Source organism: Cavia porcellus, unplaced genomic scaffold, assembly GCF_034190915.1.
Source record: "Cavia porcellus strain 051 isolate PalLab524CR breed Dunkin Hartley unplaced genomic scaffold, mCavPor4.1 scaffold_22, whole genome shotgun sequence".
NCBI lineage: Eukaryota > Metazoa > Chordata > Mammalia > Rodentia > Caviidae > Cavia > Cavia porcellus.
Window position 1 is genome coordinate 21,568,640 of NW_026947505.1, and position 18,170 is coordinate 21,586,809.

At 37.3% G+C, this 18,170-nt stretch overlaps 1 protein-coding gene across 15 annotated transcripts in view; it reads right to left on the reverse strand.

Moving 5' to 3' along the window:
• Syne1 (spectrin repeat containing nuclear envelope protein 1) overlaps positions 1-18,170 on the reverse strand; it is a 430,253-nt gene that overhangs the window by 89,861 nt on the left and 322,222 nt on the right. For all 15 annotated transcript variants that reach the window (XM_063233318.1, XM_023564552.2, XM_013151061.3 and 12 more), the window contains 9 exons: positions 16,793-16,924; positions 16,435-16,590; positions 15,682-15,891; positions 12,080-12,181; positions 7,819-7,938; positions 5,887-6,087; positions 3,460-3,633; positions 1,388-1,519; positions 533-729 (listed from right to left, as the gene is read on the reverse strand). In XM_063233318.1, coding sequence (XP_063089388.1) covers positions 533-729; positions 1,388-1,519; positions 3,460-3,633; positions 5,887-6,087; positions 7,819-7,938; positions 12,080-12,181; positions 15,682-15,891; positions 16,435-16,590; positions 16,793-16,924 — 1,424 coding nt within the window. The remainder of the gene's footprint in view (positions 1-532; positions 730-1,387; positions 1,520-3,459; positions 3,634-5,886; positions 6,088-7,818; positions 7,939-12,079; positions 12,182-15,681; positions 15,892-16,434; positions 16,591-16,792; positions 16,925-18,170) is intronic.

An 18,170-nucleotide genomic window follows, 5' to 3' on the forward strand; every position in this document is an offset into this window, starting at 1 on the left:
CTCTTAATATTTATACATTGACCAAGTCTTGTTCTCTCTGTTTCAGCTTTCCTATCTATAACCTGAAAGCAAACCAAAACCAAAACCAAAACATACAACCTTTCTCTTCCATCACATTGATTCTTAGAAACACTAGATGTTTATAAAAGTTCTTTGAAATAAGAGAGTATTTCATCATATAAAATCAACCATCCACCTCCTTTGAAAATTTCCCATTGCCCTTGAGAAGTTCCCCTTAATCAACATTTTCTCTCTTTCTATACTTCTATGGTTTTACTGAGACCACCTAGATCATTAGGCAAAGAAAGGTGACAGCTCAAACAAAGTAAGTTTCAGTATGCAACTGGTTTCATGTAAACATAATGCTATGTTTACAGGAAAACAAAGTATATAACTGTGGATTTCGTGTTTGTCTTTATCTTCCAAATTATGTAACCTTCCAAACATGCATATCTTTTCCAGGTCCAGCACCCAGCAGTCTCACATACACTGCAGCAAGTATTAAAAATACACAAAACAGTCATCCTATTACCTGGTCCAGTGTTTCAATATTGTCTCCAATCTGTGAAGTTCCTTAGACACTTTATTGGTATTACTTAGCCAGTTCTCTCCAAGGTGATTTAGCTGGCTTTCTAGATCTGAGCAGCTGACTGATATCAGCAGTCGTTTTCCATCTTCTAATACTTGATATAATTTGGGCTGGTATTCATTGAGGCTGGATTTTAAATGCTAAAATGATTGACAGTATGGGTTAAAGTTTGAACACTGTATTCTTTGTTTTTGAGAATTAATTTGCCATTATCCATTTTGCAAACGTAAACTATTTATACCCAAACAACATTGAAGACTTGAAAATAGTTCATCATAGTTGATCTCCATCAGAGTGTAGATGTTCTCCTTTTCATTTTGTTGGTAGTATTTTTAGGTACAATTAAAACTGCTAAACTTAATTATTTCAAGGATAGTGTAGCACACCAGCATAAGCTACAGAAAATGCTTTATGGAGGCCTAATGAAAATAATTGGTAAGATTTTTTTACAGGGGCTGGGGATTTAGCTCAGCGGCATAAGCGCCTGCCTTGCAAGCAGGCAGTCGTGAGTTCGATCCCTGGTACCGATAAAAACGAAAAAGACAAAAAAAAAAAAAAAAAGATTTTTTTACAAAGAGCTCTTACCACGGAGCTACACTCACAGATTGAGACTTCAAAAAAGTTGTATTCTAAATAGCACAAGCATAAGCTATCTACTTATAATAATGTTCTTACTTTGAAGAAAAGTAAAAGTTAATACATTTTATCACATGCTCATTTAGATTCTATTAATACTACTGGAAAGTTTTTAAAGGGAACATAGCCATTCCTAATACCAAGATGCCCTTGGAAGCTGACCTGGTAGAGGCTGGTCCGTTCGATGAGCCTGTCCTCACTCTCCTCCACCAGACCCACACTTGGGATGCTGTTTTCCACCACCTCCAGCTGTCTGCTGAGCTCCTGCAGGTCCTCATCTAGACGGGACCAAGTCTAGAAATGCAACGTTAGTCTATGAGCTAAACAATCCTCCTTAGCAAAGGACACTCCTGCTTGTGCACGAAATACACTCTTGTCCAAGTCTATGTCAAGTAATGTTGGGAATGCTTTGGTTAGGGTGTGCTTTGGGAGAGAAAAGCTTTAAAGCAAATGGTGATCTCTAAAAGCATTGTGAAAGGATATTATAAGAATTGCAAACAACTAGCTGTATGACTACAGGTAAGTTTCTGAACTTCATTTCTTTAGTAGTATATATTTTTTCCTACTAAAGAAAAACTCCAAATCAGTTACTCCTAAATTCAGACTTTTACGTTACCTGAAACTGAAAAAGACTTCAAAATCCAGTTTGAATATTTCCTTTTCACATATAGCAAGGATCAGCAGCTTTTGTTCTCATATGTGTATATTCACTTCAATCTGAAGTGAGAGTGGCAACAGAACCTAACAGTAATGATCCATGTTTTTCCAATCTACCTTCCTATTGCTATGCCCTATCTGAGGTCTAGGGAGCTGGCAGTGAATAAAACAGAATGCATGAGAAAAACACATGTATTCTAACAAGGAGAGACAGTAATACACAGTAAACTAGAAATTGGAAAGCAAAAAATAAACTTTGTGCACAAAATATGTTTATAAGGAGATCTTGGGGTATGGAGGAAATAAATTGAGCTGAGTAGGGAATGAGGGAGTTCCCAGTATGTGCTTGATGAAGCTGCAATATAAATGATGTGTCCAGGAGGATGGCATTAAGAAATGCACATTTCAGCCAACAAAGCCAGACAGGTGTGGTATAATTGCTGACTCTGCTACCAATTAATCATGCACTATGGCAGCACCCTGCTCTCAGATTCATTCCTACAAGATATATTCACAGTATTACTTCACTGTGGGTGGATTCATGTAAATGTAAAATGCCTAGTTGGGAGACTGACATATCACTGAACAGTAATTGCTACTCCAAGGATTTGAAATAGTGAAGAAAATTTCTCTCCAATTGTGTAACATATTGGGGAGTTCCATGTCTGGAATTTTCAGAGTTAGTAATTACAAAAATGTTGACCCATGGAGTAAAACAAGTTATATAAAAGTGTAAATACGAGCTATAGGTAATCCAAAAAAGGGTGATAATGTTGGTGGAGTAGATAGGGAAGACAAGAGAAGGGAGAGAAATATAATCCCTAAAACTTTCATGGGATGGGGAAGTCATGGAAGAGCTATAACAGTTCAGGTCAACTGATTGAGTTATTGCAAGAAAAAGAAGTGGGCTGCTATGCCAATGACGTCTCAGGGATCTGTGGCACTCTAATGGGCATCTACTTGGTCTTCAAAGTCACATATTTATGGTGAAGCTATGTCTGGCTGGCTCTAGACCACAGGTCTACAAACTTTTCTCAAACTGAATGAAAGGATGAAATTTCACAGTATCCTATTGTGACAGGGAGGATTACAAACTCAGACCTGAAACCAAGGTGAATGCCACAAATGCCTTCTATGACCTGAACCTAGATTTTCTCATTTCCATCTAGTATTCTTTGTCATATAGTAAATGGAGGCTTTATTTTCTGTTTTCAGAGTACAAAAACTTGGGCCCAGGTACCTGTTCTTTGGCTTCTGGATTCTAGTGACAGGTCTTACCATAAGAGCACTTGTCCTGGGTAGGAAGCCAGGGATATATTTTTACATTTTTCATGCTATTAGGCCTTTTTCAGCTTGAATATCAAACCCTCATGTCTCTTCATGCACTGCCTGATCCTAGCTGACTTATAATATAGAATAGTGCATACTCAGATGGAACATATGACCACAGGGAGAGCACAGTCCTGAGTCAGGAATCACAACTAGCTCCAAGCTGAGAAGAGGCAGAGTGTGTGGTTAAATACATTCTCCTGAGGGTCTGTATTGTAGCGGGTGAGGAACGCTGCACTGCGGCTCACCTCTAAGATGTACTCCAGCTCCACACCCCTCTTGTGTGCCCGCTTCAGCACAGTAGATGCCTGAGCCATCAGGTCCGCATGGCACTGGGTTTCCTTTGGGACTGCAAAGCTGATGATCTTTCTGAAGAGCATTTCTGTCAAGATCATATGAGATTCCAGACCCTGAAAGTATTCCTGCAATTTGCAGGTAGAAAGAGGTCAACGACTCATTCACACGTACTTCAGGATAAAAATTGCTTCAAATGCAAAAGCTGTTGGAACTCAGTGATATGAGTGGCATCATTTGGCTTCCACTCGTCTCTTGTCAGGTGTCACTGCTTGCACACGCTCCCTGCACAGACAGACTGTCACTCTGTGCCTTGAATTGGCCTCTTGTCTTCCCATTTAGCCTACGTACACATCATGTCCCCAAAACAAAGCTCTTCCTGTGTGACCAGCTTCTAAAAAACCTCCCACCCTTAATATATGTCCCTTGCACTCTGGGCTTCCTTGCTTTATGAGACCTTCCTTCCTGGTCTCATTAACTGCACCACACCAGTGGTAAACAGTTCCAACATTCTCCTCGCCGGCCTCCATTTACATCCTTCTTCTTAAGATGTTTGCAGGTGATACATTCCCTGACTTTTTTTCCCCTGTAGTCAGGCTGGAGCCCTACTTTCTAAACTTCTGAAGTGCCATGACTGCTTTTCTTCCTTTCAAGAATAGCCTACTCTGTATTAAGAGCCTAATTTTGTATTAAATATTTTTTTAATTTCCTGCAAATTTTACCTCAGTGCAACGGTGCAGTGGGCCTTGCATGACCCCGTACACATTTTTGAAATGTCACTTTTTACATGTAGTAGATCCTGGGGCACAGAGTTAGGCTCTTTTCCATTTCTTATGCCAGCACTAGGAACAACAGCCAACACTGAGTGGGTACTGATTGCTGGGCACCCAAACACTCCTTATCTGACTCATGCCATCCTTTTGCCAACACTATAACTGCGAGTTAGGCAGTGTAGTCGCCTCTCATTTTATAAGTGAGAACACACTGTCTGTGCATTTTGCCCAAGGTCACACAGTTTAACATGGCAGAGATGGGGCACGAACCCATACACTAAGGCTATATCTGTGCTTGCTGATAACACCGCAGCGTAAGCTACACTCAGCATTTTTTTAACAGACAATCATTTTATCAAGAAAGATAGCTCAGAGATCACCTAGGACAATGTGCAATGAAGGCTGGACTTCCATTCACAAACCTCTCCCTCCCTGACCAGACGGCCTGGCCAGAGGGCCTTTTGTTCCCCAGCAGCCTCATCCTTCTTTGTCATTGTTGAGGTTTATTTCTTTGTTCCACATTGATCCTAGCTTCCCTTCTAGAATAACTCAGAATGATCATTTACTGCTCAGGTTAGATTTCAGAAAACCCAACTGTGAACTTTAAAGCAATGTTTACTAAGTGAATTGATATGACTTTAATAAATCATAATATTTTGGACAAAAATCTCTGGAAAAAATAGCAGAAGGAAAAATCCTCCTAAAAACCTATTATTATTAGCTACTACACACTTACATAATGGTAGAATTTATTGTCTCTATACAATTAAATGGTATTTTTCGTTTGTTGTTTGTTTGTTTCTGATAGGGAATTTCCATACGCTGAGTAGCTTTCTGGACTGGTTGGCAAATTGTTTATAGCCATTGCTAAAAATGCATGTGGTTTGTGTATTTGTGTGTGTGTGTAGTGTGTGTGTTGTCTGTGCCTGTCAAACAGGTATTTCTTTATTAAAAATAGTAGCCAACCTAAGCTTGGCTTCAGCATACACTGATGGAGTGATTTCATGCCTACCCAAAGTTGATTAGGAAGTAAAAGAACACAGTGTCCTCAGGAAAACCTCTGTGGCTTACACCAACAAGAGGAGCATGTGCTTAGGGGCCAGAAGAACCAAATGATGCATGCAGCAGACGTAAACTCAATCTCACATCCCAGTGGGCAGCTGTGTGTTCCTGAGCAGAGTGACTGCTTCCTGGTCAGCATAAGGTGAGGAAAAGAGCACCCAGGCCTAAACAGACAAATAGCCATAAAGGACATCTAGAAAAGTCAGTTAATATGGAAATTGGGCTGCTAAAGAAAGTTCTTGAGTTTTCCTTTGATTGAAGATTATGTAACAAGAGCTTGGTTCATACCATCAAAGAATTGATAAAATTCCTGGTAAATATGTATTTTTTTAATTTATAGGATTATAGAACATGAATTCTGTAATTTCTCTGGAATATCAAATAACAATGGTCATACATTTACTGACCATTTTAAAGAGAAAATTACATAAGCAGAAACTCAAACAAAGGTGGTAGATATTGGAGCTTGAGGATAATGTTCACAGCTGTATCTCCTCTCTCTCTCTCTCTCTCTCTCTCTCTCTCTCTCTCTCTCTCTCTCTTTACCTTATGTTTGTCGAGTAATTGTTGAATTTCTTCTTTGGAAGACACAATGATTTTCTGATCTCCTGCCATCTTCTCTCCTCCAGTTTCTAGCAGGTCTGCCAGATCCTGCAGAGCCCGTTCGTACTGACTCTTGAGTACAAGATTTTGATTCAGACCACTCCTTCGTGAGCCAATGGTCATCACCAGTTCATCATACATGTCCTGAGAAAGAGACGCTGCACTCACTCTCAGTTCAGAGTCTGGCACTTTCCAGGCCCATCCCAACCCCAGCAGTTCCTGGAAGTGTACCCTGCAGGCATTCTCTCCACACAGACCCTCCACTTGTCTTTCTTGGAACCCTCACTTTGAAAATTTCTTTCACAAAAGATAAGCGCTGGGACTGTACTCTCATGCCTACAACCTATCATTACAAGACTGTGGCTTCACAGTGGTTTGGCTTCAGGTAATTCAAGCTCTCGCATCAATCTTGTTCATTATTCTTATGTGTTCTTTTTCATTTTAAATTTCATTTAATTTTGACAAATAGTAAAACAGGAGAGACATTGAAAAGAAAGAACTACAGTGGTTCTACAGTAGTTCATGAACAATTTTGGAAAAGATGGCTGCATTTGTGTTCGTGTGTGAAGGGTGTTTGTGGCTACGTTCATCACTTGATGTAGAGTCCGCAAAAAACAAAAACAAACAAAAAGACCCCAAAATTTTGCCAAACACTTTTGTTCACAAAGCAAACTGTTTGCAAGCCAAACTATTTGCAAACAAAAGCATTCCTGAACCAAGGTACCATTTTATATAAGAATTTGAGGACAGAATCATTGGAGCAAAATATTAAATATTAAATAAATATTATGAAAACAACTCAGCTGTTTGGAAAGAAGTAAAATTAGAATCTTATCTAGTGCCAAATCCAAAATATAATTTAAGTTGAACTGAATATAAAAAGTAAATTAAAAAAAGTAAACTTAAGAATCTAAAGGAAAACTATGCCTATAAAAATAAGCTTAACATTTTAGGATTCCAAACGATATGAAGCATTTCCTAGAAATAGCACATAAAATAGATTTGCCAAAGTACAGTTGGTAAGATGTGAGGCTCAAACTGTGGGGGGAAAAAAATGTCCAGTTGCCAAGGAAGATGTCTCAGAAAACGTATCCTAATTTGATAATGATCTCAGCATTTATTTAATTTTAGAGTAGTTAAGTACAGTATGCTGAATATTTGTGTCTCCTAAATACTATCAGATTTTGAACTATTCCTCAAATAAAGTGCTAGTGTAACAGAGGAGTTTGAGGAGAGTAAAAATACTTAAGACTTGAAAAGGCTATGTTTTTGCCAAATGTGGTGGAGTAAATAACTACTTAATCTGGAAAGACATTTTAGGAGATGATGACACTAACAAAATTTACTGGAAGCATATGGACCTGGCTAATTTAGTTAGCACATGAAGGATGAGCAGCCCAAAGTGGTTTAATCTGGAAAAGTTCGTCTCTAATACCTATTTACAGCTATGACGTTTGACTCTTACACCTCACTCTGATATGCTTTGAAAAAGATCTAAAAAAGTGGGAAGTGGGGATTATGGGCTTGTAACACTGTGAAATGTTGCATAAAGAAAGTTAAAATTAAAATGGCCTTTTGTGTGTAAAGCTGTTTCATTAGGAACTTGTGACTGTGTGTTGTTCACAATGGTTTCCTATCAGAATGACACTAAATTTCAGAAAAAAATATGAACCTTAAAAGCGTGAACATGTATTTTACTTTATTACACCATATATGGTATTATTTTTAGAGTATTTACTAGGAGTTACTTGGAAGAAAAGCTAATGTAACATTGACTTTTATAAAGAAAGCCAAGGAAATACAGGAAATAATTTTTTCTTGACTTCTAGCTAGGATGTCCACTCTAAGCAGAACAGTATTAATTGGAAATTATACCTGGAGCTTGGAGAGTTCTTGCAGGGAAGGCTGCTCAATCTGCAGCTTGTCACCACGTCTTTTTAATTCTGTGATTCCTGCATCCAGTTCCTTTAGTCCCTCTTCAGCCTGCTGTATTGCCTGGGTAAGATTTGCAAATTTCATTAAAAATTCTAATAACCTCCCCTTGAGAATGTGATTGTATGTCTTGTTCTTTCATCCACTCTTCCTCAAAAGAAAAAAAAAAATATAAAGAGTCACTTAAACAAAACATAAAACTATTGCTAATATAGAGTAGAGAAAAGACCCTCCTTTATTATACTACAGATTTTAGAGCTAAGGCTGCAGGAGAGATGTAGGGTGAGAGAAGAATGGCTTCCTTAAATAATGAAAGTTAGTAATAGGCATGCATAAATAGGAAGGAAAGTGTAGGACACAGTTAGAGAAGTCTATTTGTGTGAGAATCCCTACAGGACTGTGCCTAGGTTCTTGAAATGCAATTGGGAGTGTCTTTGGACAGTTTCAGTGGGGCAACAAATACACATAGCAGCACAGTCAGAGAAGTCTTGTTAGTGGTCATGAAGGGAAAACCAATCAATCAACCTATGAACACTCAAGTGGCTGTCACTGCCGAGCTTTGTCTTTCCAGTGTGAGGTCCATAGAAACAGAATTATATTTTATCCTGGACTTCAAAGAGCTCACAGTCTGGTCAGGAAGCCAAAGGAAAACAAAGCAAGGCTGAATACTATTAAGTGCTAAAATTCAAGAAGATATAATTCCTGGCCATGAGAGGTCTGGGCAGGGGAGGAATCAATCCAGAAAATCCTTGTCTAAGTTGGCTTTTGGATAAAGTGCAATTTCTATTGCCCTTGAAAGATGAAGGGAATATCCAATTTTTTCTTTTCTGAAGCCTCTCTGCCACTATATTTTGTTTGCATTTTGGGAGTGCTATTTCTTCCATAAATCTTACAAGAATAAGCAACACAGGAGAAGATAATATCAGCAAAATTCTGGAAGCTGAATTCAGAATACATGGAAATGGACTTCAGACTCTGAAGGACCTGAATCCTCATTTGCAGAGGATGTGACCCACCAAATGTGGAGACACGTAAGCCTTGGGAACCCAGAGCAAAGGTGATGGGAGCTGGGGAAGGAGAGCTGGAGAAAAGCTGCTGAGGAGCAGTTAGGTTTTACACAGGATCTATTCCTTTCTCCACACTGCCCCTTTTCTTCCCGGTGAAAAGGTGAAAGTTTATTTTCCAGAGAAGTTAAAACAGAGTCCCCAGACTGAAGGATAATAGACAGAGGTGGGCTTAAATCCTTGACTGAAAATGGGAATGAAGTGACAGAATGCTGCAGGCGGGCCCTAAGTCTTTTCCATTTCAAGAAGTTCTATGACCAGGTGTCTATTGTCCAGACTGAAAAAAAAAAAAAAAAGGTCTCTTAAGACCAATAGAGCCCAAATATGGGCACAAAGATTTTCCGACAAATGGCTCCCACATACCACCCTTCAGCATCTCAAAATTGTGAAGCTGCATCCTGATATAAAGTTCTCACTCAACTGCCTTTGCCTTTGGTCCCAAGATAAACAGACAGCATGATGTCCATGTACCTAAAAAAACTTTCAGTAGAAAACACAGAGACTAATATAAGCCAATAAATAAAAGCAATTTGGAGGGAAACAGATTGTGTAAGAAAAAATAAATTTCAACCAAAAAACCATTAACATACCCAGATTACAAAAGATAATGCAGCCATAGAAAAAAGAACAGTATACTATTAAAAATAGATCATTTGGAGAACCAAACTGAGCTTGGAAAAATTAATCATAAGAGAACAGAAATGTTAAATGGAGTTAAAATTAAGCCTCCTAAAAAGCAAAGCAAAAAAAAGACATAGAAATATCTCTTTATTAAAAAATTAACAGGTTATCCAGTATTTGATCAAATGATATTTCAGAAAGGTTACAGATAAAGAAATGAAAAATGTTAGTAAGTCATTAGAAAGTTTTCCAAAATGGAAAGATGAGATCTGCCAAATCAAAAAGCCCAATGAATTCCAGCCCAATGGATAAAAATAGACCCTTCCCAAGGCAAGTGGCTGTGAAACTTCAGGACACTGGGGACTTTTGGGAATTCGAATGATTTGTAAATTCCTCAAGTAGACTTTGGAAACCAAAAACCAATGGAGCCAAAGTCTTCAAACTCCAAAATAAATTGATTCCTTAAAATTTTTTTAATAAACTGATTTAAAACCAAGAATTCTATGGAAAGCCAAAGCATTCATAAAGTGTGAACATAGGATATGACCATTTTAGATATGCAAGATCTTAAAAAATACAAATATGTGCACCCTTTCTTAGGAAGAACATACACTGACAAAACAAGGAAGCAAGTCAATAAAGAATAAGACTTGGGACTCGGGGCTGGGGATTTAGCTCAGTGGCATAAGCACCTGCCTTGCTAGCAGGCGGTCGTGAGTTCAATCCCTGGTACCGATAAAAATGAAAAAGACAAAAAAAAAAAAAAAAAGACTTGGGACTCAAAGAGAGGCAGAAGTGAAGGCAGTTCTCGGAATGCTGGTGAAAGAAAATCCCAAGAAGACAAATGTGCACTGGGCTGATGGAAACAGGTTTGTTCTGTTCGGGGATTGTGATCTTTATGCCTTCAGCTACTACTGTCTTCTTAACCCGAGGACAGTACAAATACAATTAGCATACTGATTATTGCTTTGCGATTATTCAAAGACACAATTATTTCTTTCTGTGGCATTAATTTAACTAGTTACAAATTAATAAAAAGTTTAGTTGTGATTTTGGGATATATATTTTTTTTCCTTTATTTCACACAAGAAATCCAAGATATCACTATAGATGTTCAAATCCCTTTTGGAACCATATATGTTATACATATGATAAGAAAAAAGTTTCATATGAAACATAACACAAAAGAAATATTTTTTTTATTAGGAGAAATGAAAAATCTCTTTTAAAAATGGATGAACTTATGGTCAAGAAGAATGTACATTCACATGTAGCATTTCTACAACTTTGAAGGCTGTTTTGGGTGACTTTCTGTCTGGTCCCAATATTAGTATGAATGATATAGATACGGAGATAGACATAGATATAGGCAAAGAGAGCTATTTGGAGAGATATCTGTTTCAGGTGATTCCCTATAATTTACACACAGATTCCTTCATATATCCTGAAATTAAAAATTCTATTACACTCATTTTTAATAATTTTACAGCTGATATACTATTCTCCCATTTCTCTTCTCCTCCTCCTTTTCACTGCCATTGCATTTACATTCCCAGGCTTCCCCATCACACAGTCATTGCCTGCCCATGCTGGGTCTCCCTTCTCCTAACCCTGGAGCTGTCAGGTCAACTTTCTAGAAGAAAGATCTGGAGCAGACACTCCTTCTCACTCTCAAATCTCCCCAGTGACTTTCCTTTACCAGGAAATTCCCAGGTGAATAGTCCCTGTAAGTGTGCAAGACCACCTACACAATTCACTTGTATGGAACTACATTCACATTCAGTTTACATTTGTGTATATGCTTTATGAGATAACATCGTTCTTGCTTATCATTCAACAATAAGTAAATCATATATATTTGTGTTATATTTATTTTTATCTAACAGGGTTGTAATCAATAAGGTACAGAGATCCCTGGTTTACATAATGGAGTCCAAGCTTTCCGACATTGATCAGGTTCTACAAGCTGCTCTAAATTTATCCTAGTTACATTTGCCCTCAATCACTTTCATCCATGCTAAGTTCAGCTAAATAAGAAGACCTGCATTTTCTGTGAGTGCTCACATTTTGCTAAATGTACGCCTTTGCTCTTGCTGCCCTTTTTACTTTGATACATTTCTTGGGTCTCCGTATGCACAAATTCCCTCTCTAAAGTCTTTCCTGATGTTACACCTGTTGGAGGTTATCTGCTTTCTCCTGAATGTTCAGAGCACTTCTCTGTACTTTTCTCAGGGCAGCTTGGCTTTCTGTCCTGTCACTGAGCCTCAGGCCTGTATCACCGTGGGAGAGCCACTGCTGGGTAGTACTTGTTACTGACACTTTCTAGTACACATTTCCTGAATTTGTGAAGAAATAGGTGACAGAGTCAATGTTACCGTGCACATTATTCCAAATCAGTGTTCAAAATCAAAATATATAGCAAGCAAAGATGTCACAGTAAGCCATTAGTCTTCCATCTGCTATTGGAAACTTCATAATAAACCTATGCATTTGTTCTAGGAAAAAGTAGCTGCACATACCTCGATCTGTTCTGCTACAGGCTGTTCAAACACATTCGCCAGTTTCTGAAGAATGATGTATTTGTTGTCAGCCAGTGAGGAAAACAGCACCTTCATGTCATTCTAAGGAGGACAGCAATAGAAAGTCTTAAACTACAAGAGGAAATTCAAAATAGCTGTAAATATGACACAGGTTTTTAGAAATGATACAAATCATCTCTTAGTGTCTGTGGGAACTGGTTCCAAGACTCCAAATAGAATCAAGCCTGAGGATGCTCAAGTGTCTTATATAAAATGGCATAGTATTTGTATATATCCTAGGCACATCCTTTCATAAATATGAAATCATCTCTAGATTCCCTATACTACCTAGTGCAATGTAAACCTCATGCTGGTAATTGTTATGTTAAGTAGTTTAGGGAATAATGATAAGAAAAGAATAATATTCAGTACAGATGTACTTTTTACAAATATTTTCAATTCATGATTGATTAAAAATGAGGATGTAGAACCCAACAATATGAATGGCTGACTGCAAAGGTTTAAAAGTTTAATTTTGAGACGAAACAATACTTTTCTAGAGAAAGTAAAAAGAATTACCAGCAATTTACCTAAGTGCTGAAATCAAATTGTGAAGACTAATTACATAAACCATTTTTCACATAATACAAATGGAGTTCAAACATAAAACAATACAAGTTACCCTGATCTTGTTATATCTGAAATAAATTGGTGTATATACAAACATTTCAGTACAAATTGCATACTAACAGGTTTTATCTAAGAAAACAACCTATAGGTATTATCCTGATGTGGGAAATAATATGATTCTTTAAAAGATCATGATTCTTTTTCTCTTTCCTCTCCTTCCCTCTTTATCTCACTTTCTTCTCCTCTCTTCAAAGAACTTGTGCAAATTTATAAAAAGCCACCAAGAAGTTTAGAAAACAATTCTGACCTATTAAGACTAAGAACATATTAAGAAAAAACACAGAAAATTTTATTTTAGCGAAGTCTTGTTCACATAGATTATTCATCTAAATAAGGAGCTAGTTATCAGAACTCTACAAAATTGTACAAAAAAGATCTAGCTATCAGAATTTTGGTAGTAAATTCCCAAAGGAGTAATGAACAAAAACTTTAAACTATAACACCTAGTAAGTCAGTAAGTTCCAGCCAATAAGTTCTGTTTCTTCTGTTAGCCAGACAAATGTGTGAGAAGCTGGCTGTCCACAGACTGAAGCTCAACTCATGCTAATCTCTTGACCAGGACAGTTGACAGCTGCCTTGATTGTGATTCCACATATATAACATACATAACATGCATGTATCCTTTCAGATAGCTTTTTTAAATACAAAATAATGTCAATAAATAGTCTGGCAAAAGCTAGTACTCAAAGATTAGATGAAAAGCGGAGACATACTACCCAAATAATTACTGAGCACTCTCAGCAAACCAAGTTCTTGGTACAAAGTAAAATGAAGGAGCTTATGGCTTGATCTTTCATTATAATACTGGAACTCTTTCGATGAAATTGAAACAAAATACCTGAATGGTCAATTTTTATTTATGAGCTGGACACCAATAAGTAGAAACTGGTTGGCAAAGGTAAAATAGACACGATTTAGGAAGACTTTCATGATTAAATTTTCTTCTTATAGTCCCCTATAACAAAATAATTGCCAGGGCCAGGGATTTAGGTTAGCAGCGTAAGCGCCTGCCTGGCAAGTGCAAGGTTCTGAGTTTGATCTCTGGTACCAGAAAAAAAAAAGTAAAATAATTTCCAAAGTAGTGTGCTCAGTTCATATTTTTGCTGACTAGCAACAATTATGATAAAATTAAAAGTGCCAAAACCCCTAACATAATAAGTGCAGTTAAAAAAGAGAAATATGTTTTCCTGTGATAAATACATTAGCACCATCAACCTACCACGTACACAAATATTACACTAGAATAATACACAAAAGATGAATTTTAACTTAAAGAAATAAACCTTCATAATTTATATGAAAGTCTGGGTGATTTTAGACATATTGAGTATACATGTATGCAAAAAGATCCTGCACATGAAACAAAATACCTAAATAATGAGCATCTGCTTTTCTGACTCCGGGAAATTTTCTTTCCTGTGTATTACACAAGCTCGCAGATGTAGATGGGAATGTTCTGTGTAGGTTGTTCCTCCATGCCACAGACTCGCATGCTCAAATGTCTACTGACTCTTCACATGTGCATCTTAATACATCTCCCAGTCAATGGTACCAATTCAGAGCTTCTGGACTTCTCAGAAGCTGTCTAATGTGCTTGAATATTTTCCTACTCTTTCCACCTTCACAATCTATCTTGAGTCAGTCTAGTCTCCTTCTCTCTCTGCCATCACTCTGATACTACAAAATACAGAGCACTTGGAATCGAATTCTTCTCTGGTACTTAATTCTGAATATGTGTGAAGTAATTTAATCCTGCTGTTGGTTTCAGAGCCCCTATTAATTATAATGTTTCTCTTATTATAGCAATGTAACAAAATTATAGCAATGTAATAAATTATTATGTAATTATAGCAATAATAACAAAATTATTATGAGATAATTACTATAGGTGTGATTGAATATTTGAAGATTACTAAGACTAAGAGAAATTAAGGAGCTAAGATTATACAGTAGTAACTGAAAAAGCCAGAAGTTGAATCTGATTTGGACTGATGATTTCAGAGACCATGTTATTAATTTTTCTTCTTCTGAATTTGTAAAATTAGAACAATGTTTAACTAGTAGGAATTTACTGAAGATTAAAGACAACAATTCATCTGAAATTTTTGTGATTAAAAAATACAACACAATGTTTTCATAATTTTACTGGACATCAGTGGTAATTTATCCCTCCAAAATGAAAATATAGAAAATGTTACATGACAAATGAATCATTTGTTTAATACTGCATAGCTTCATTTTTTCAAATCAATAATTTGTATCAAGCAAGAATTACACATGCATATGTATAGATTTTGTCAAAAATATGATTTAATTAAACAAAAGCATTTTCCAAAGGGCCTTTTATTAGGAGTGAAAGATCATATTAAAAGAATTTGTTAGTAGCTTTTGCATTTATTTCTATGCACAGTCATATGACAAATTTCATTAGCACAGAAGTATCATATGACAATGGAATCCTAATATGGAGCTAACTGTAGTAAGTATGAGGAGTTAGAATCAGAAAGTAATATAAGACATTTTAAGATAGAAGAAATTAGCATGCAGCCACCTTCAAAAACAGTTGGACACTGAATCTGGGGTACTTTCTATGTGCTTTCTGGCTATTAAGCTCCACTATTTAACAACTAGAAATTATATTTATAATAAAATATCAATTTGACTTTCATTGGTTGAATGTAAGGTTTTATTCAGTCCTTAATTTGAGTGGCTTTCTCTACCTTCCCATTTCTAGAATCACAAAATTTTCAGCTTACCTTTAGTCCAAGCTGCCTCATTTCCTGCAATGCTCTTCCCTTCATTGTACATTTAGGGTGGACAAGGTTTATAACATACCTCAAGAAGTTACCCTTCTGATTATGATGAACTTTACCCCAACATGGTCAAAAATCCTTTGAAATTGTCTTGTTTACCTGGAAACTTAGTATTTGCTGGAGTCTTTCTTTCATCTGATGGCACCGCTGATCCACTACTGAGTCCAGTAGGGATAATCTGCCCAAAAGACACTCCAAAGTATCTTCAATAACATCTCGGTTATCACCATTCTCTGGAAAAGTTTGGGAAAACAAGTTCTTGTTCTTATCCACTTCTTCAGACATTTCCTTAATGTCTTTGGCAAGAGCCTAGGATGGATAAAAGAGAGATTTCATTTCCACGCTTGGATCCATGAATCAATGTGCAAATCAAGTCATTTCCTCAGAGAAAGTCCATTACATCTCACTTAGCAATAATCATATCTAAGACTGCAGAACTTCTTTCACATACATCTACACATTTTAAGGAAATTAGTCTAGAAGGGATTTTTCTCAGAAACTTTACAGCAATATCTAATGATAATATATAACGATAAAAAATGGGTTGTATGAAATGCTACTTAGAAATTCAGTACTTGCTTTAAAACTTGTGTTTCACACCTAGAAAATTTGTGGTATGTAACAATTATCTACAGTTCCCCATTATTTTCCTCCTTTTACAAACCTTTGAAACCTTTCTGTATTAAAGCAATTTCATTTTATACTGTACCAGCTAGATATCACCTAGAAATAAACTATTGTACTTTATTAGAGATGTTTTATGTTGCTATTCTTTATATATAAAATTATGTACAATATCAAAGCTTCACATGCTCTGAAATGTCACTCAGAGACAGCAACTGCCAAACTTACCTCCTGGTTAAAGAGACAAGTTTCTGTTTCTTCTGGTAAAAGTGCTGTGGCAACAAATAACCGCTCTTCAACATCATCCAACCAAGTGGAGGTAGCTGAGACACCATCATAGAGCTTCTGTTCCAAGTGCATATTTTGATTCTTTGCTCCAGCATCCTGGAGAACAAGCATATACGCAAAGAGATGAAGAATAAATTATGGCATTTTGAGGAATAAAAAAAGTACTAGGCTGCAACACCACAGACAGATGCTTTTTAATCCAAGGTCATTCATGGAAGACCATGAAAACCAGTACAAGCAGGACAAGACAAATCCAATCCCAGACAGTCACACACACAGCATAACCCTACAGCTCTACCTGGGATGAAACCTCCTCAAAGGCCTGGTTCAGTCCATCCAGTAATGACGTCACTGCGGATTTATCCTGGGTCTGTCCTTCGCCTTTGTACAGTGGCACACCAGACAGAAGCCGATTTGGTCTACTGTATAGCTGCAGACAAACGGGGCGGTTTATTGAAGAGTGTTTGTACTGTGGACCACTTGCTCATTTGAAGATGCACACCACGATGTATGCTGGAAAAAATGTCTTTAGGAAACCTCATCTAGAGAACCATGACTCGTCTGGTCATATCACTGAACATGCTGGCCAGATTCAGCAATGGCCAGATTTCTTCTGATTAACTTTTAAAAATGGTGGTAGGAAGAAAATGCCTGAAAGCTTATCATAGTCATTCTTCCAACTCATCTTTTCAGTCTGAGCACTACCTAGAGAGGGAGAAGCGGGAGGGGAAGGAGAAGAGGAAGGGGGAGGGGAAGGGGATGAGGACGGAGAAGGGAGGGGGCAGGGAAGGAAAATAACCCATCCCAAACACCAGGTCAAGGGTGCCCCCTTTCCTTGCACTGTTCTGTAGTCTCTTTCAAGCAAACAGAATGCCTCCCCATAAGGACCAGAATGTAGAAACACTCACACTCTGGAAATGCTTCCAGTTGGCTCCTCTGATTTTTCAGCACACCTCATCCTGGCTTTCAGACTGTTGCCAATCATTCTGGGACAGCGCCAACCCATTTTTTACCACAGGCGGAGCGCTCATCCCCCAGCATCCCTTTAAAAGCTTCTACCTTACATTCCACACCTGCAATAGTAACTTTCCACTATTTATTTTTAAATCTATGTTTCCTCTGGCTTTCTATTCATGGAGATCGCTATATGTTCAATTTTTAAGAAATGTATGAATATTTATTGGGATGGGATATAGATGACCCCCCCACTGTGTTTTGACACTTGAGATGAGTAAATATATTGTGTACAAAAGGCTGATTAGCAAGTATTGAAAACAGGCACTTTGCAAGGAACAGATCTGCATCTGTTCTGGCCCTACCTCTTAGTTACAAGGCCCTGAGAAGTTAACTACTCTGAGCCACAGTTCATAGGTGTGCAATGTAGACAGAAAGGTGATCTTGTCGTAGTACTGATACGTTAACACCTAGGCTTATAATGTGTTCACCAAATCTTTTTTCCTCTTGGAAACTGTGATAAATCACTTGCTTTTTCTCTATCTTTCCCTCACTTTCACATCAAAGGAAATACATTTTGGAGGCACTTTGTACAAATGATCAGTGATTCCTGCTAAATATTCAAGGAAAGATATAACATAAAGAAGAATATTTGATGTTTTCCATTTAAAATAAAAAATGCAAGTGAGTCACAAGCATGATCTAAACTCAAGTAACCCCTC